Source organism: Bombyx mori, chromosome 12 (assembly GCF_030269925.1).
Source record: "Bombyx mori chromosome 12, ASM3026992v2".
NCBI classification, from domain to species: domain Eukaryota; kingdom Metazoa; phylum Arthropoda; class Insecta; order Lepidoptera; family Bombycidae; genus Bombyx; species Bombyx mori.
In genome coordinates this window covers 10,254,568-10,275,674 of record NC_085118.1, presented here as the reverse complement: position 1 = coordinate 10,275,674, position 21,107 = coordinate 10,254,568, and the positions used below count along the sequence as shown (strand labels likewise).

The 21,107-nt window shown below is 35.9% G+C and overlaps 1 protein-coding gene and 2 long non-coding RNA genes across 3 annotated transcripts; 1 reads left to right on the top strand and 2 right to left on the bottom strand.

The window, feature by feature from the left end:
- Positions 1-4,085: 4,085 nt before the first annotated feature.
- On the bottom strand, positions 4,086-5,729 carry Noki (protein). Its single transcript, NM_001043818.1, is given in 1 exon segment — positions 4,086-5,729. A coding segment is annotated over 1 exon segment (849 nt). The 5' UTR covers positions 5,538-5,729; the 3' UTR covers positions 4,086-4,688.
- A 6,025-nt stretch (positions 5,730-11,754) lies between these two features.
- On the bottom strand, positions 11,755-14,152 carry LOC134199858 (uncharacterized). Its single transcript, XR_009974508.1, has 2 exons — positions 13,956-14,152; positions 11,755-11,995 (listed from the first exon to the last, which is right to left on the bottom strand). It is a non-coding gene; the product is annotated as an uncharacterized LOC134199858 (long non-coding RNA).
- LOC110385078 (uncharacterized) lies at positions 12,254-20,335 on the top strand. The gene is made up of 2 exons (XR_002430424.3): positions 12,254-12,484; positions 15,843-20,335. It is a non-coding gene; the product is annotated as an uncharacterized LOC110385078 (long non-coding RNA).
- Positions 20,336-21,107: the final 772 nt, after the last annotated feature.

Below are 21,107 nucleotides of genomic sequence, written 5' to 3'. Positions count from 1 at the left end.
TAGGCCCCTCAGGCCGACTCGCGGCGTTCGATGATGATGAAAAAGCAGAGCTGCTGGCCGATACATTGCAAACCCAGTGCACGCCCAGCACTCAATCCGTGGACCCTGTTCATGTAGAATTAGTAGACAGTGAGGTAGAACGCAGAGCCTCCTTGCCACCATCGGATGCGTTACCACCCGTCACCCCGATGGAAGTTAAAGACTTGATCAAAGACCTACGTCCTCGCAAGGCTCCCGGTTCCGACGGTATATCTAACCGCGTTATTAAACTTCTACCCGTCCAACTCATCGTGATGTTGGCATCTATTTTCAATGCCGCTATGGCGAACTGTATCTTTCCCGCGGTGTGGAAAGAAGCGGACGTTATCGGCATACATAAACCCGGTAAACCAAAAAATCATCCGACGAGCTACCGCCCGATTAGCCTCCTCATGTCTCTAGGCAAACTGTATGAGCGTCTGCTCTACAAACGCCTCAGAGACTTCATCTCATCCAAGGGCATTCTCATCGATGAACAATTCGGATTCCGTACAAATCACTCATGCGTTCAACAGGTGCACCGCCTCACGGAGCACATTCTTGTGGGGCTTAATCGACCAAAACCGTTATACACGGGAGCTCTCTTCTTCGATGTCGCAAAAGCGTTCGACAAAGTCTGGCACAATGGTTTGATTTTCAAACTATTCAACATGGGCGTGCCGGATAGTCTCGTGCTCATCATACGGGACTTCTTGTCGAACCGCTCTTTTCGATATCGAGTCGAGGGAACCCGCTCCTCCCCACGACCTCTCACAGCTGGAGTCCCGCAAGGCTCTGTTCTCTCACCCCTCCTATTTAGCTTATTCGTCAACGATATTCCCCGGTCGCCGCCGACCCATTTAGCTTTATTCGCCGACGACACGACTGTTTACTATTCTAGTAGAAATAAGTCCCTAATCGCGAAGAAGCTTCAGAGCGCAGCCCTAGCCCTAGGACAGTGGTTCCGAAAATGGCGCATAGACATCAACCCAGCGAAAAGTACTGCGGTGCTATTTCAGAGGGGAAGCTCCACACGGATTTCCTCCCGGATTAGGAGGAGGAATCTCACACCCCCGATTACTCTCTTTAGACAACCCATACCCTGGACTAGGAAGGTCAAGTACCTGGGCGTTACCCTGGATGCAACGATGACATTCCGCCCGCATATAAAATCAGTCCGTGACCGTGCCGCGTTTATTCTCGGTAGACTCTACCCCATGATCTGTAAGCGGAGTAAAATGTCCCTTCGGAACAAGGTGACACTTTACAAAACTTGCATAAGGCCCGTCATGACTTACGCGAGTGTGGTGTTCGCTCACGCGGCCCGCACACACATAGACACCCTTCAATCTCTACAATCCCGCTTTTGCAGGTTAGCCGTCGGAGCTCCGTGGTTCGTGAGGAACGTTGACCTACACGACGACCTGGGCCTCGAATCAATTCGGAAATACATGAAGTCAGCGTCGGAACGATACTTCGATAAGGCTATGCGTCATGATAATCGCCTTATCGTTGCCGCCGCTGACTACTCCCCGAATCCTGATCATGCAGGAGCCAGTCACCGTCGACGCCCTAGACACGTCCTTACGGATCCATCAGATCCAATAACCTTTGCATTAGATGCCTTCAGCTCTAATACTAGGGGCAGGCTTAGGGACCCTGGTAACCGTACTCGTCGAACTCGACAAAGAGGTCGACGTGCAACCTAACCCATGCATCAGCCCGCTGAGCTCGCCGGATCTTCTCAGCGGGTCGCGATTCCGATCCGGTAGTAGATTCATTCGCGAAACAATTGCTCTTGAGTTGTTAGGTCTCCTTCGGAGGCGCTCGGGCAGTTGTTAGCAAATCCCACCCCTCTTGGCTGAGCCTCGCTCGCCCACCTGTCCTGGTGAAACTGGAAAGGCCTTCGGGCCACCAGTAAACTTTCAATCATAAAAAATAAAAAAAAAAAAAAAAAAAAAAAAAAAAAAACGGTTATTCACTTTGAGTTGAAACTTTGTTGCTTTGTATCAAAGTTGTTGTTGGCATCTCAGGAAAGGTTTCTAGCATCAACGTAGGTACGTCTAGGGAACGTGCGAATATTTTTATACAAAATACACGAATTTCTCCGACGGTAATTCAAGAGCCAGATTATAGATTACATTTACGTACGTATTATAGATTATATTTAGATTATAATGTACGTTACTAAACAGTACATCAGAGTGTGATAATAATAATACTAATAATAACTGGGCAAATCACGCATGATCATCCGGCCTCAATTTAGAATTCCCCGTGTTATGGGTACCAAAGACTGATAAACATACTTATACGTGTTTAAATATATACATAAATAGATAATTAATACCCAGAGAAAACAAAAGACAGCAAACAAACCTGTTCATGACACAATGTTTTCCCGACCGAGGGAATTGAAATCACGACCCTCGACGCAACAGTCAGGGCCGTTAAATACTGCACCATCGAGTCATTTACATGTTATCACTGAATGTGAAGCCATGAACTTTTAAAAAGATATTCGAAATGTGTGCACAATTGTAATATTCTGGTGAACAATCAAGATTGCTGTGTCGGAGCTTTCATTGTGCGTACAAAGTAACATTTATTGCAAGCGAAAGTATGGCGTCTGTGAAAAGAAAGCGTAAAAACAACCATCGGTGCCAGCAAAACAAAGTAAATGGTTGCCCTACTAAACTTGATTTGAGTAGTGTTCATAATAATTACTATTAATGTGTATGTAAAATAATAATTTCTTACAAATCGTGGTTTTGAAAATAAGCCAGACCAAGGTACGTCCAAAAGTCGTCCACGAATAACGTGTATATATGTGTATATTATTATTATTATTATGAATCACTTTCTACAAATTTCATTATAATAGTTACACAGAAAATCTAAAAAAAGCAAAAATAATTATTAAGAACCGTTGCCTAGAAACTCACATTCGAAAATCTATGACTATATGTGTATAATAAAGTTATACACAAAAAAATGTTATATGTATTTATTATATGTAATTATATGAAACCCCAGGGACTTATTTAAATATACATAGAAACATAAGATCTGAAAGTATGGAAAAAAATCACATGTTTCATTAATAAGCTTCATGATTCATTCATGAGATCAACTTCATTCAATCACGTGTCGCTAATGCAATTTCGTATGTTTTCACAACAGATAGTAATTGCAAAACAGGCTGGGTGTTAAATCTGTTCAAAAATAAAATGTGTTATAATACTATAGTCAACGGTGGACCACTTGAGGATGGCATTATATATTTGAATAAACATTCATATGGTCTAATTCCTGATTCCCATTTATGTCTAGTTTGCTAATTTTTTTTTTTTTAACCAATGTTTTTCCAAATGTTTAGTTCGGATCGACATTTCCTGATAACCTATGGTTCCTGTGTCACATGACAATGTTTTTTCAAACAAGTTAACATCTCATGCACATTTAAGTCTTTGAAACAAACACTCGTCCTAACAATGTTAATTTTACTAGTTTGCTAATATTTGTTTTGTTTTTTATTAACAAATGTTTTTCCAAATGTTTAATTTAGATCGATATTTCCTGATACCCTATTGTTTCTGTGTCACATGACAATAATGTTTGTTCAGAAAAGCTAACATCTCATGCACATTTAAGTCTTTGAAACAAACACTTCGTCCTAACAATGTTAATTTTAAAAATATTCCCGTAATAGGAACCCGTTTATGGTTTGGTTCTATACCTACAAAAAAAGGTGAATTGAACGGAAATGAAGTAACGCTAACCGGTTTTCTTCAGTGGGTGGAGCGCTTGAATCTTTTATACATAGTTGATTTTTGTCTGTGCGACACTTGTGTGTCTGTTAACTTAAATAAAGATTTTTGGATTATTCTTCTTGAAATCGAATTTCCAGAACAATCAATTCACTGTTAAAGATTATTTTATGCCAAAACAAAAGTTCTACCTCGCTATTCTACCGGCTATTCCAATTAATTGGGCCAATAACGTCTTTGAATTTATTCATGTAAGTAGGTCATGATGTATTTTGGAGATTAAAATGAAACAATTTATTTTTGATAATCGCCTGTTTTATTTTCCAACATTAATGCTATATTTTTTTAACATAAAATTCACTCATTAGTTATCGCACATCGAACAACATTAATAGTGCATCACATAGCAACACGAAGTAATGCTTTCTAGTTACCTTGGGGGATAAATAAGTAAATTGATAATCTTTGGAGACGAAACGTACGTTATAATATACAGTTTGAGTAGTATACATAACACTTTCTTATTCATGTAACATCATCATATTTTAGTTTCAACAATCAAGATACTCGTAATATATTTATGACATTTATAAACTATTTTTTTGGCGATCAGATACCGTAGATACCCATTCCAATATCACTTATTAATTTACACTAACACTCTTCAACTAATCAGTCGTGGATCCATCACTTCGGGATCCAATTTAACTTCCCGTGTTTATCTAAATAAATTATATCATACAAAAAATATTACACTAATAACCTGTGTGTTACCAATTACACACGTCTTACGTATAGGACTTCTAACTTAGATACACATTTACGATAATTCTTACACAGTAACGTTTGCCGATACGCAACACTGATATTGTTTAGATCCATTTAAACGATTTAGTATATTTAAACGTCTGTAGCACAGCCATCTTGAAAGCCGTCATCTGCAGACGGCCTGGTGATTGTAAGAACGCGTTTTAACGCTGACACTGGAGGCAGAACCGGGGGTGCACGCTGCCACACACGGAGAGTGCGCGCGCCTCCTACTGGCAGGCCATAGTCGGGTGGGTAAGGGGCATCTGTGGATACCACTGTATTTGTGGCAGAAAGCGCATGAGATCGTGGGAAGGTTCGACTCATATAGCCCAACTCTTCCTGAGAACCGTTCACACTTCCATTCTCGATTATCGGTGTTCTGTCGTTATAGTATGTGGGTATAGCTGAACTTATAGCCCGAGACAAATTATTTGTCTGATTCAATTTAACTTGATCCCACAATCCAGATGGATATAAAGAATCAGAAGCCTCGCGTGCGTACTCGCCGCTCCCTGGCCTATTAGCACTATCCGGCCTTGTGTCGTTGATAAGATCAGGGTCGATCGAAGCGGACACCGTCGGTGAAACCACAACAGGTCCGTTCGCAGTCACAACGCTTCCTCTTCCCTCGTAGTGGTTAGTCGTATATGGTATATCATTCACTCTTGGCGGTTTCATCACAGGATTACATTTAGAATCACGGTAATTCGATGATTCCTGTCTATTAGCCAGTACAGCTACTTGCGGACGGTCATTATTTGACGGATGAACTTCGTTTCCTGATACCACGCGATCCAATGTGTTAGGAGTTTTAGTATCACAAACAGGGGTCGTACGAAGCCGCAGAAATGTAGCTAGAGTTGCCAAACAAACAGCGATGATTATTAAAAACAATACCGCTCCCAAACTCGCAATCTGAGCATTACCAAGTGACGCCATTCCGACTGCAATTTGCGTAACGTGTACTGTAAAGTTAGCTTCCGCGTTACCACCCTTGTTTTCGGCAACGCAATAAAATTCACTGGAATCGGATTCCTGTGTGTTCGTGAGAATCAATATTGACCTCTTTTTTGCATCGCCTTCTTCGAAAATGTATATTTTTTGATGGGAGTTAAAATGACTACCATTTTGAAGTAATCTACCATTCCAGTACCAGTTTATTACTGCACTTGGTATAGCTTCAGTTCTACAAGTTATCGTGGTATTTTCCCCCACATTTGCTTCAATATGCCGACTTATAGGTAATATTTCGGGCTTACACGCAAACTCTTCAATAGCTAACTCTGAAAATGGTCGACCCGTCAATCTTGCTGGTGCAGAACAACTAGGAGTTGAAAGCATTTTGTTTTTGGCTAACCATATTTTCAGGTCACGAAGCCGACAATCACATATCCAAGGATTATCCGATAAATCAATAGCTCTCAATTTTTCAATTTTTTCAATAGAATTCAATGGAAATTCTCGAAGTCTGTTATGATCAAGCTTAAGTGATTCCATTGAACGTAAATTTCTAAATGCATCTGCAGCTACATCTCTAATTTCGCATCTGGATAAATCTAGTTTAATAACGCTTCCAAGATTTGTCAAAGCATCAGAATGAACTTTTAATATCGGATTTTGAGCCAGGGTGAGGTCTCGTAAAAAAGGTGCATCTTTGAAACTGTTTGATGGAATCTGTGTCAATAAATTCTGCGACAAATCTAACTCCACTAAATTTGTCAACCCTTTGAATGCTCTGTCATGTATCTGACCAATGTTACAACTTCGAAGATATACTCTTTGTAAATTAACCAGTCCAGTTCTCGCAAAAGCCTCCTGTGGTAATATTTGGAGATTATTTCCTGAAAGGTCAAGTACTTGCGTGGCAGGATCCACCGGTTCTGGTACCGTGATGAGAGCTCTATCTACGCATTCCACGGTTTGTTTGCCTCCTTTCCATTTGCACGCACAAACAGCAGGACACGAACCGGGAGGCGCTACCCCAGCCAGTATTGTTTTTGATAACATCACACTGATTGTCACTATTAACCACCTCATGTTTATAAAATCCAATTGAAACACAGTAGATCTCGCTTTTAGTTCACTAAAGCTCACCGTACTGATCCATGGCTCACTTATTTACACTAGAAAAAAATACAAAATTCATTAATACATTTCGTTTACATTTCGATACCGAATCACATCACTACTCGAGAAAGTTGGCGAGCGACACATGACGGTACGGTGTGCGCTCGAGACGACTCCGAACAAACTGAGAGGGAGGGATCGTCTGATCGGCTCAGTAAAAAGCGTTGGGCACGCATGCGTGTTAGTGACTCCCCTCGCCCCGCTTTGCGGCTCTCCTCAACGTCCGAGTAGCCCCACTCGGTATGTACAATTGAAAGAATTCCAAAAGTATAATTTCGTACCTGACTGTGACCGCAGCCGATAATCCGACTTGGCGGCCCCTCACGTTCATTCATAAATACCTGGCACGGAACAAAGCATTGGGTCTGCACTTCGAGATGCAACAAACAACATACACGATCCATTGTGGGTTACAAACTGTTCTAAATCTTTTACAAAACATTTTTTTGTTTGAAACACGTCGTGACGGAATATCAGGTAGAAGCTAATAATAGTAAACTCTAAACGCTTCTAGGGTACAGGTAACAATAATGGAGCAGGATACAGAGTCACAATGAATGACAAAATCATTCATACTTTTGTGAAAATATTAGTTTAGGGTGTGATATTTTGTAAAATTTAACCAAAAATCTTATCAAGAATAACTCAGACAATCAAGCTGTAAATACTAAAGCAAACTTATCTCAATGCTTATGAAAATTACAGCAAAATTAACTGGATTTTATAATCCAAGCTTCAGAGTTTCTAGGTCTCAGTAACTATTGTGGTACACAAAATGTACAGAAGCCGTAAAGGGTACACGGTATCCTTATAACAAACGGGTAACAACATTACTAAGACTAAATTGTAAAATGTTTTTTTTTTTAATGTAAACATTTCTTTCTACCCTCATTACACAGTACCTATCCCATTGCAATCTTGAAAACAGTACTATATATTTATTCGTATTTAAAACGTTAAACTATCGTTATATTAAATCAGACAATATCATCAATTAGAATTCCAAGGTCAATTCAGGTCAGGTCTTTTTAGTAATGCTAGATCGTAATTTAAATTAAAAACCCTTATTTTAGATTTAGAAATCTTCAAATCCCTTTTTAAGTAATTAATGAATGAGCATGGGGCATGTGGAAGGTGAACGGGCATTCCTGCTCTGGCACGCTTCGCCATATGCGACCGTGTGTCATATTATATAACAGTCGTCAGCTGTTTCTTGCTACACCTGGCTAGTGGAGCACGACGGCTGACGAAGCGTACGCTACACCAGCGCACCCATTCTCCTCACTGCTAAGGCTTCTTAATAAAAGAGCTTTTTAATAAAACTAAGGGAGGCTCTTAAAAGTAATAAGTCGACAACAACTAATTTTACTTCAGAACCTAATAATTTTCAATAACTAAAACCTAACTTAAAACTTTAACAATAATGGGTAGAGTTGAGTTGGTCCTAAATATATTATACCTGTACGTATATTTATGAAATCAGGGGAAATTAGACTACGTATGCACCATTCTAATATGAAGGTATACAACATGCACATTTGTCCGATTATTCATTGTAATATGTGAATAGATGCTAAGGATAACTAAGTTTCATATACCAATACAAACTCATGTATGACGTAATATAGTATTTATATCCTAAACTCGTGTATATGATAAGACCTCCCAAACTTTCTTCATCAAATAAACATAAAAAGCGTAAGTTACAAATACAGCTGTCTCTAGATTTCTCAAAATAACTTATATTGATAACAGAAAGGATACATCTTTGAAAAACATCGTTTTGACGTTTAACATCTGTACGATTTCAAAACAAATTTTAAAAGGATATGTTATTAAAATACTCTAAATGAAACTTAAATTAAGGCATAATCTAAAGTGTAATTAAGCAGTTTGATTCTTTGAAATGTAACAAAAACATGTTAAATATGCATATTATCTTAAATTAAGAAGTGGTTTTATATGGAAAGTCACGGTGACTAATGCATGTGAGACACTTCGAAACTGAATTCATGGCAAAACATATATGTATATACATCAAGAACAGCAAAAATGGAGATTTTTTTTAATTCAAATCCGAATGTTTAAAATTATTAGATATATTATTATATTATATAAGTATTATCTCGTATCTTATCGTGGATCTCGTATTTGAACATAGCATGCTAATACAAATTTAACCTCGTCGGGTTTATTAAATTATATAAGAAGCAACAAAATTTAAAAATTTTTGTGCATTTTTTGAATTCATAAAACATGGATAGTTGAATTGAAAATACTTGTTTCATGCACAAATTAATAGTCATAAAAAAACGTGCCGCTTAGATAATTACGCCAAATTCACATCTGTACATTTTTTCTCAAGCTTCTTAATGAGCATTGAGCGTCGGTAATAATGAACAGTTAAACGACCCTCCCAATTTAATGATTATGAGTAAGTTCCGGTGGTCAATGAACGCAACTAAATTATATTTGTGCGAAACATACTATTAGTCAGCTGCCCAATTCGTAAATAATAAATAAATAATCGTAGAGCATAGAATACTAATGAGATAATAAGAGTGCAAATTTAGAAACAATGTCTGTCAAAGCAAAATATGAACCTGGTCTTTTTTAAAAGCATTAACTTAAAAGAAATGTTTGGCCATTGATCGGTCCTTTTTTCCTATTTTTAGATAAATGATTCTTAGAAACTGCCACAGATCAAAAATAATTGGTAGACAACACAAACATCTTTGAAAATTTTTAACACATGAGATGTATTTGTTGCCATTCCTGTATATCATTAAACTACTCTTTTTTTTCACTTTACTACTAAGGTCGTGCACACGTAAAATATAAGAGTGAGTGAAAAGTATTTTACATGAAAATGAAACACAGAAATGCAACGAAAAATTATGTTTCTAAAAATTTGTTCGTAAAAAATGACTTTTCTTAAGTCTCGAAACACGAAACTTATAAATTCAGTCTAACTCGAGTATTCTATTATATATTATCTAACGTAGGCTAAAAGCGCAAGCCAAACCGAACAAATCCTTACCTTTCGGATATTTTTTTTTTCGGGCCGAGGGCCGAATCTAACTTAACTATATAACGTAACTATAGAACTTATATGTCAAGGTGGGTGGCGCTTTGTACGTTGTAGATGTCTATGGGCTCCACTAACCACTTAACACCAGCTCGTCCACCCATCTAAGCAATAAAAAAAAAAACGGAATAATTTTTATTATAACGAACAAAAGGAAAATTAAAATTTTACTTTTAAAAAAATCTATATAACTTGTGTGAAAGAATATGAAATAAATATTGAAACGTTATAAAGGAATTTAATTTTCGGAGCGCTAAAATTCCCAAAATATACATATATGTATGTATTTTAAATTACATAGATGAGTAAAAGAGCTCACGGTTCATCTAATATTCAGTAGCCATCAGAGCCTATAGATATCACAAAGTGAACGCCACCACCCAACTTGAGACATAGTCGAAGTCCTAATGGTGACGGCTGTCCGACCCTTCTAACCGAAACGCATGACGCTTTTCAGCATAAATAGAGCAGAGGCTGTCCACTGAGTATCTCGCCGGATCTTCTCAATGGTTCGCGATTCCGATCTGGTACTAGATTCTGCGAAGCACTGCTCTTGCTAGGGCTTTTTTTCCACAGGAGAAAATCGCCGGATACCCACCCGCAAGACGGGTGGGGTATGTGGGACTTGAACCTCACTAAAAACTCCTGCCGCTCACAGCCAGCGCCCTACCCCGGACCGGACGGGAAACCAGTCGGAGCTATTGAGTCGGCAGGACAGAGTTTACGCAGAGCATATTACATCCATCCCGCCGTCCCCCAGATGCCGGACCGGTTCCCTCGGTCCACGGCCCAAGAGCCCGCATTGATGGCGCCGCGCTATACCTTCCCCCGGATCTTGCTAGGGCTAGTGTTAGCAAATTCTCTCACGTTGAGTCTGTGTGCTCACCTACCCGTCAGAGCGTAGCTGGAATAGCATCTTAGGCTACCAGCGAATATGTAGGGAAAAAGTAGGATGGTAGCGCCTACCGGTGCGGGCTACACTTGAACAATACACCCTACCACCAGTAATTACACAAACTGAACACAAACTACAATTACATTGAAGTCGTCGTGGCCTAACGGATAAGACGTCCGGTGCATTCGTGTGTAGCGATGCACCGGTGTTCGGATCCCGCAGGCGGGTACCAATTTTTCTAATGAAATATGTACTCAACAAATGTTCACGATTGACTTCCACGGTGAAGGAATAACATAGTGTAATAAAAATCAAACCCGCAAAATTATAATTTGCGTAATCACTGGTGGTAGGACCTCTTAGGAGTCCGCACGGGTAGGTACCACCATCCCGCCTATTTCCGCCGTGAAGCAGTAATGCGTTTCGGTTCGAAGGGTGGGGTAGCCGTTGTAACTATACTGAGACCTTAGAACTTATATCTCATGGTGGGTGGCGCATTTACGTTGTAGATGTCTATGGGCTCCAGTAACCACTTAACACCAGGTGGGCTGTGAGCTCGTCCACCCATCTAAGCAATAAAAAAAAATAAAAAATAAAAAACTTTGATTTTTATTAACGTGGTGGTATACAAGTATGTACTACATGATGCCTACGGTAAATGCCTACGACATTTCACTACTGGCATAGTCGCATTGCTTGATAAGATTACACATGGTCACACAACCGACTAATCGTCGTCATGTGGGCTGAAAACATTATTTTCCTAACTATATTTTTCCATCATGATACCTTTTTGGATTTAATACCTAACTATAAATTTTCTATTGTTTTAAAATAAGCATTCAATCTTAACTACAAATACACCTGAATGTTGACTAAATCAAAAGCCAATTGTTTATTTGTATTTTGACCTTTACATGACGAAATAGGACAATTCTAGTTTCAAATCATAGTTTAAAATTATTAGTCTGACTGAATCGCTAAATAGTTTTGGGATTTGACTGAGATGTTATTAAGCCTAATTATAAGGTAGACAAACGTGTATACAGGTTGCATCCAGGCACTGAAAGTTTTAATTTAAAAATCATCGCAATAATGAAATACATAAAATAATATCAATTAATGCCAGTGGTAGACGGAGAGTGGCTTCCATTGACTGTAACAGCTTACGAAAATGATATTGATCATCGTTCAAAATCCCTCCGTTTCTGTGTCTGTTTAGCACCGTAACGCATTCATCGTGCTGCAGGCCGTTCAGTTCGTGCGGCACCGACGAAGTTTCTTTACCTTGATAATTTAACGTAAATGGATCAATATTGTTTTGATACTAGAATACGTAGAAAGCTGCTGCTAGCTCAGCGGTAGATTGAGTATCGACAGTTTCCACTATCGCCTTTGATTTATCGTTGTTCAGTTTAGTTTTCGGGCAACCACGGGGTTCATTATTTAGATCAAAAAGTATATGTGTCGGAAGAGTTCAAACCATTAAAAGTCATGCGTTCGCTGACAGTGACACTCTGTACATGTCATAAATGTTGTGAGCCATTCGTGCGGCATTGCTACCGTGACGGAACTCCTATTCCGTAATTACTCGTATTTTTATCGTGTCCATATTGAGGTAAAAGATACAAATATAGTAATCAATAAACAAGTGACTGAATATGAAAATAATATTACATATTTTTTAAATAAATTTGATTTAAATTTCAAATTTATTACCAGCCATACATAAATTACGTTTTAAATGACCTGTATTATAAAACGGCAAATTCATAGGTAAATACCTATTATTATATTATTTCTATTATTTATATTATATAAAGAAACGTAGAGACATTAGTATTGTTGAGAGAAATATGGGAAGTACAAAACTGAAATAGGGTATTGTTATTGAGAGAAAGTAATTTCAATTCGAATAGGAAACCTTTTCACGCACAGATATATAAATAGGGTGGTATATACACCGTCGTACCTAAGCAGGCCATTACTAGAAACATTCACCTAAACCTTTTTCAGGGATTGCGCATAACGCAATCTCGGAGTTATTTCTAATTTGCTACCCCGCTTCAGACTTCGCCTAATAAGAATCCCTTTTACAAAAATATAAAATATGTGATTCAATAAACTTCAACGGCTATGTCAGAAAACACAATTAAAATTCTGATTATTAGTCAATTTAATATCTAACTTTATGGTCCTTACGACCAACTGACAGAGCCACCACTGTAATGCATGTTACATAACCATTATGTATGTATATTGTGAGCTTTTAGGGAAAGAATACTTAAACCACTTTAGTGTTAATCTTATTGTTATAAATTTACGGAAAACCTGTCTTCTCGTGTACTAAAAATAATATAAGACATACGCGCTTTTATTTGCACATATCGTCCTTGTCACATTATATACAATGTAACGATCCATAAAAATAAAAATTGCATGTCATTAGAATGTTCTTGACTTGGAAAAGTCGTGTCAAGCGAATTCAAAACATCAGATGAAAATCAATTAGGCAATAGATCTAAGCAATAAAAAAAATAAAAAAAAAAGCTTAAAAATCCGTAACCAGACCTCGTTGCGTGTATCTAACGCGAAAAAGTCTTACTCTCCTTTACATGTTTAAAGGTTTAAAGGATGGTGGTATTCACCTTAGGATCACTTCAAAAATCAAATGTTCCGAATCATCACGTTTATGTCCAGTAATCTCCATTTTACATTTGAGTCGTCTATTATCAAAGGTGGCAATCTGTGCATTCGGAAAAAAAAATGTTATTGATATGTCAATACAGATTGATTTGAATATAATCGTCTCCTTCAAAGAATACGGTTCAAAACCTGCATTAAATAAAGGTTAATACTTAACCTGTTATTTATCTAAGATGTCGTTCAGAAGAGTTTTGTGACTGCCAATGGAATACAAAGTCAATAATTCGTTTTTCTGATTTACCAATAATTCTCCAAAAGTCACATTGCCGGCTTTGATAATATTCGACTCATTTGTCTATTTAGCCTAATAATTCGTGTGTTGGCGACGGTAATTATTGAACAAAATAAATTACACGATAAGCGATTATTATTCTCAAGAATAAAAGCTTATAATAACACGAAAGATATTCCTACCGACAAAATATCTGTTATAATAAAGTGGCTCGAACAATTCGCGTACAGAAATTTTAGGCTATGTTTTTATTGTACAACATCTGACTTTCAGCATCCGAGATCCCGAGGGAATAAGTATTTTGCTTACCTTCGTACTTACTTGAAGTCAAAATAAATCTATTTTATTTCGCTAAAAGGTAATTTCACCAACAAAAATATTAGAGGTAGAAATATAAAACCGGTAACCTGTATATTCACTGTTGACTTGATCTGTTAGGTTATGAAGATGTCGTTTGATTTAAAACAATAATTTGAAGTTTAATCTTAAGCCAGTTTTATTAACCTAATTCAAATCAAGAAACAAAACCTCTTTTTTTTTACACCAATCCAATCCAAGTCCTATATATTTTTTCAATTTTCGAGCTTCCTAACTTTCAAACACTATGATTTTCATACCTTTCACTATCAAAGATATAATATAATTACTTCAAAGGTTTTATAGCAAGTTTCCGTCCATATAATATTTATTGCAATAGGTTAATGATAGACATGAATAAAATTAGGGCAACTGAAAACTTGAATTTATGCATGAAAAAACATTCTTTAATAGATAAATAACTAAACATTTCACATTCATAGGCCCCAAGCTAGAATTTTCTTCTGTTATGAGTAGTAGAAACACATGTCTATACTAATATTATAAAGAGGAAAGATTTGTTTGTTTGTTTGTTTCGAATAGGCTCCGAAACTACTGGACCGATTTGAAAAATTCTTTTTCCATTAGAAGCCGACATTGTCCCTGATGAACATAGGCTACTTTTTTTAATTTTTTTTTTTTTTTGTTTCATGTGTGTTTTAATGTTTCCGAAGCGAAGCGAGGGCAGGTCGCTAGTATGAGATAAGAACGAGTAAACGCAAACCTCGAATGCCAAATGTTTTTAAGAAACCTATTGACTCCCACTAGACCCCGTAGTATTAAGTAAGGAAAAGAACACAATGAAAACATCATCTTAAAATCAGCGCCAGTTCAAGTTAAATCGTACGTTAATTTAATTAAATTTTATCTAAAATTAAATGACTGCATACTTGATTGTAATGCATCTTCGCTCTAAAAATCTCAACGTGCTATATAATATATATTTGAAGAGATAAATATGATCAATGTACATTAAAAAATAATACCAGTATATCTGAAAATTAGTCAGAATAATTTCACCGAACTTTAATCTAATAAAAAAGTTGTTGGCAAGTATTCGAATAAGGATCCGAAGAACATTTTCGACGTCATTGAATATCCTGACTCCATTACCTTCCCGCCGCCGGTGGCCGGCGATATTAAGCAAAGACAGTTTCCAATCTCTCAACCCGATTATCCAAAAGCCATTTTGAGCTCAATTCATTCTTTTCTGTTCATTGACTTTACGCGTCTCGATCACTTTCCAGATTTTCTCTGCTTTCAGATATCGTCCTAGAAATGTTTAGATTCAAATTTGGTAGTGATATTTCGATAATTTTTTTTGTAAAGCGACAATTACTTTTTAGTAATACTGCCATGAATGCTGTGGTCGAAATTCATTACGCGAATGTAAAGGCATTTCATGGGAACTTAATCTTTATTTTTCTAAGCGTATTTCTTCAAGCTCATACTTGTATATTAACCTTGTATATAACCATTTAACAATGATGACAAGTATGTGGAAATATAACAAAATAAATCGACAAGGCTTCTCTGGTTCTTTAAAAAATATATTTTACCGAATCAATACGCTTAAAAATTAAATAATAGAGATAAAAATTAATGTATTACGTAATTATTACGTACGTAAATATTAAGTAAAGAAAACGCGCTTTCCTTAATTATATTATATGTTTCTTCCTAATATAAACCGGATCAATAATAATTGTATCTTAAATCTAATATTTTGATACCAACGTCAGCTTCCTTTTTTGGGTGTTTGTTATGTCGAAATGTCGAAGCTGATTTTCAAGTCAATTTTAATATTACAAAGCGTTCTGGCGTATCTTTATATTTTAGCAGGCACCAAGTCCAACATCACGACTGTTTGCCGTTCTCATTGTGAACAAAAGCGCCGGCACGGTGAGACTTCGTACGCAGAACCAGCGAAGGGGGACACAAAACCAACATCCTTCGCATCACCTCACGTATTTATAACCCCACATTGGCTTCCGGCTTTTTGTTGATTTCTACTAAAAGTACTTTTGTAAAGCTTTACCCAAACTATTTTAAAGTTTCATAAATCGTTTTTTTTTGTGATTATATTAGTATTTGTAGTAGATAATTTAAGTCTGCTAATGAAAATAAAAGTTCGTAGTTAGTTTCTGGTCCAATCACTAAATTAAAGACAGCATACCTTTTTGAGAAATAATTAATGAATTTTGTAAAAAATTCACAAAAAGAACAAATATACTTCCAACACTAAAATTTACAGAATCGAGAACGACGAATTTTTTGTTGTGAGAAATAATATTTTCATTATTATTGTTATATACATGATACACGTCGTAAGCTAAACAGTAACAAAAACAAATAAAAAAAATTAAGCCTGACATACTTACCTACTTAATTGTGTTAAAATTTGTGTCAATATGGTAGTTTTTATTAAAATTATTTCAGCAAATATAGTTAATTTTTTTGCCATATTGTTTCGATATATTTAAATAAAAGTTTTATTTCCTAGTTTTTATATCCCCGTGCGTCTTTTTAATAGTAGTTGAAGCACTATATAATATTTGTATAATCGAAAATATGTATTAAATAGGTATTTAGCCTCCCATAAATATAATTCTTTTGAGATTATAATGATGTTCACGGGAGGGAGCTCGTAGCAGATTGTCGCTCGGTATTATCGGATTGCACAGATTTAATTATATGACGGAATATTTTCTTAAATTGTCTGTCCCATCGTGTGTGCAAATATCTATATTGTCGTTTTTCTTCCCTTAATTAAATTGTTTGATTTTGTATAGCTGTTTTTTTCTAGCGTGTCCAATTTTGTATATCTGAATTTTATCATTAATTGTGTATTATTTTTCAATGATATTTATATTTATTTAGTTTGCCCAGTTATAAAAGTTTATCAATGCTCACTTTGTATATGCAACTTGAGCGCGCGTGACGATTACGGAAGGGGTGCCCATTACTGCCCATACAGTTATTTAATTACAGTTTTGATGGCGTAAATATAAACACTTCTAAATTTAATGATTAATATTCTTCTAAGTAGTGTTTCGGGGAGCTATCTCCTATTTTTTTCCATACCTATTCGCTACCAGCGATAATAAGAGGCCCTGATGGATAGGTAAGTTCACGGGATCAACCTGAGAGAATTTGCTAACACGAACCCTAGCAAGAGCAGTGCTTCGCAGAATCTACCACCGGATCGGAAACGTGACCCACTAAAAAGATCCGGCGAGAAAATCAGTGGGCTAGCTACCTGCGCAAACATCACTAGACGCATTATTTAAAATTATAAGCTTTGGTAGGTACCTATTGAGGGCAGTGAGTTTTAAAATGTTCTGTTTTATAAAGGAAACATAATATTATTGTTCAACATTTTAACACATTTGTCGATTTTCTTAATATTGCTATGACTCAGTGATATCGTCACAAAAACTCGTTTACATAACGATAAACCAGGCGGCAACGAAGGAACAAGGTTGAATCGACAGGTTAGTACACGTCGCTACGAGTGCCTGTGTGTCCGTGCTCGTATATACGTATATAACAACACAAACACAAATTTGTCGCACGGGAGACAGGATGTCGCACACAATGAAATTCTCGTGCTGCTATCTGAATTGCTCACTCATTCGTAAAGTGTAAGCACAGAATAATTCAGTGTAACCCGTAGGTATACTAACAACTATGCTTCTATGTTACTAGGTATTCGTTTAATTCAAACTTTTACCCATATACGATGAATAAGGTTAATATGTATGTTCATTGACAGACATGAGTCGTCTATTATCAAAGGTGGCAATCTGTGCATTTGGACAAAAAAAATTTATTGATATGTCAATACAGATTGATTTGAATATAATCGTCTCCTTCAAAGAATACGGTTCAAAACCTGCATTAAATAAAGGTTAATAGTTAACCTGTTATTTATCTAAGATGTCGTTCCGAAGAGTTTCGTGACTGCCAATGGAATACAAAGTCAATAATTCGTTTTTCTGATTTACCAATCATTGTCCAAAAGTCAGATTGCCGGCTTTGATAATAGTTGACTCACATGTTAAAATCATAATTATCATAGAACATATTTGTATTAATTAAGTATATGAATTATACCTTCTGATGGTTCGAAGATCTCACATGATAATTACACGATTCAGTAGGCTTTCCAGGTATTAATCAGAAGATATGTATGTGTAGGTGGCTGTTCCGTCTTCCTATAACTACTATTAATTTACACTAGTAAAGTTACTAATTTTTTTTTTTTATTGCCTTTGTAGGCAGACGAGCATATGGCCCACCTGATGGTGAGTGGTTACCGTCGTCCATGGACTTGAGCAATGCCAAGGGCAGAGCCAAGCCGCTGCCTACCGCAATACTAGTTTTCCATTATCTGTTCGTAGCAGTGTATCTTTTACTAAGCCCACCTTTAATTTCTAGGTAGCTATTCGTATACAAAGCCAACCTATACAAAGTCACCTAACAAGTATATGCTTGTAAGTAGTATTTGAAAAATATTTTTATGACGTAGTACTAGTTTAACTGTTCAATAATCTGCATATTTTTAAAACTAAAACTTATTTTTAGAATAAATATTGAAATCCAGATTCCGTTTTAATACTTGGAATACATTAAATAAATACTGCAATTCACAGTGTCAGTTCCTAAAATGTACTTCCACGAATTATTCTTAATTTTTTTATTTGATTAACTCAAATAAGCTTAAATATACTTATTTTTATTAACGATGATTCAAATAGTACCTACCTACTTGAGAAACGTATTGAAATAAAAAATGTGCAGATAATTGGGTTTATTCAAACTGCTTAAATAAAATAAAGCGCAATAAATGTTTCCTGGGTGACAGGTTTGGAGTCGTTGTTTTCGTAAAATGTTAAAATAAATAAATAAACTTACCTACATTTGTGGGCCCGGACCGTGAGATCATGCCATTGATAAATACTGGCCACAGAGTCCGAGCTAAAAGGGAAATTGTGTTGGAATGTCTGCTGCGGTTAGGGTTGCTGTCACTCCAATGCTCTTCGAGCACTACTAACGACCTCTTAATAACAATTAAGTATTCTAAACCTTTTTTGGAATGAAATACCTACGCAGTGGATTTTTAAATAAAAGTTATTTTTTTGCATTTTCTAGGTACGTATATATTGATATCCCTGAAAAATCAAACTAGATAATAAATTTACGAAGCATATTTAAGGTATTTTTAAATTAGTTTAATATTTAGATTAAACAGAAGTTGAAAACTAAATGTTATGTGTATGCACATAAATGTGGAAAAAAAAAAGATAAATGTTAAAGTTTGAATTTTAATATATCTAGTGACATCCCTGCATGCTGAATGATGTACTCCCACTCACTACAGAGACTCGGTTGACGACAAACCTTGTAATTCTTAATCTAAAGCACTGTATCCTAACATGGTAAATACATCCTGTTTATAATGATATCATACGTGTTACACTGTAAATGATAGCTGCTCGACCCAAACTATGGGCATGGCGCGAACTTTAAATGTCCCACGCAAGAAAGATAAAAATGCAATAGCCTTAGGCTCGTAACATCAACTGTAGTTTAAGCCAAAATCAAAAGTTTAAGCGATCACTGGCGATCAATTCGTAATTTCAATAATAGATAAACTCTCTTTCGGAGTTAAAACTACCTCAAAGTTTAAGCAGGCTACGAAGGAGCAACAAAACTGTGAAATTGGACTTAGCCGTTCTTTTCAAAATGGCCGCTCACAATCAACAGCTGTTGTTTTGTGACAGACTCACTAAATAGATAGGTACATCTATGAACATGTTCTTAAACTTTTTATTATTATTTTGTAATATATTAACGCATTGGATCAATGAATTATTATATTTTCGATTAAACTTTGTTTCCGATCAACATATTTTTTGGAAAAACCTTTTCATCAATAATGTAAAATTACAAACAAATTTTAATTGAACACCTTAGGTACATAAAAATACCACTAAAGCATTACCGATAAGAAATCACATTAATTGTATCAATTACCTACCTTAGATTTTGATTTAAGATATCAACACATTCAATTCTTACGTTATATTATATTTCTCTGTTCTTATTTCACTATATATGTGGACTTAACCTGTAAAACTTAAATTGTTCCACCTGCACATCGGCATCCTTTACCTTATTTTTAAGTATTTAGTCGGAAACCATTCAGTATCGTTTTTATAATACCAAAATAATAAATTACATCCCATAACAAACGCATGTCGGATATTTTCTGTATATTAGAATATACATATAATTATGTAAATGTAAAATAAACTGTTATTGATTAATTCATGACTTTTTTATTTAATATAACAAAAAATAATATTTAGGTATAACGGATGACGCTCCAATCTCAGACAAAATGTATTACACATCTCCAGCCAGACATTGTAGTTTCTTTGAAATTTAGTTGACTCACACTACTAATGTGACAAAATAATAAATGACGTAAATAAAAAATCTAAACTACTATATATAAATAAACTGATAGTTACATTAAAACAATAGATGTAGGTACTTGTCGCCTTAGAAAATAATCAGATTTTAAAACATCTATTACATACCTAAATGTGTTAAAAAAACTAACAAAATACGCTTTTAGAGAAAATCCAACCAAAAAATAGAAAATAAATTTTAATAAATATGAATTAAAAATAGTGTAAGAAAAAATTTATTTATTGTAAAAAAGCATGGTCATATCAATAGTTAGTTTGGTTTTCGTGACTTGACAAGCTCGGACAGTCATAACTAGGCTCATAATATAAATGCCGCACCAACAGTTTAACGTAAATAAACCAAAACAAAATCAAGAAATGAAGTAACTCCAGTACTTTTGCAAAATATACTTGCCCTCATAATAATCAAGCATTACAACTGTAGCATTTAAGTTTAATTTAACTAGTCTCGAAATACCTAACCAGTATTGTAATAAAACTTAAATTTCCGGGGCATTGCACTATCCCAGAACAACGGAAATAACATATCAGATACGCGTCATGGTTCTCACTGCATTTACATTCAACGTAGCCGAGTCGTGCTAGTGACGAACATTAAAAAAAA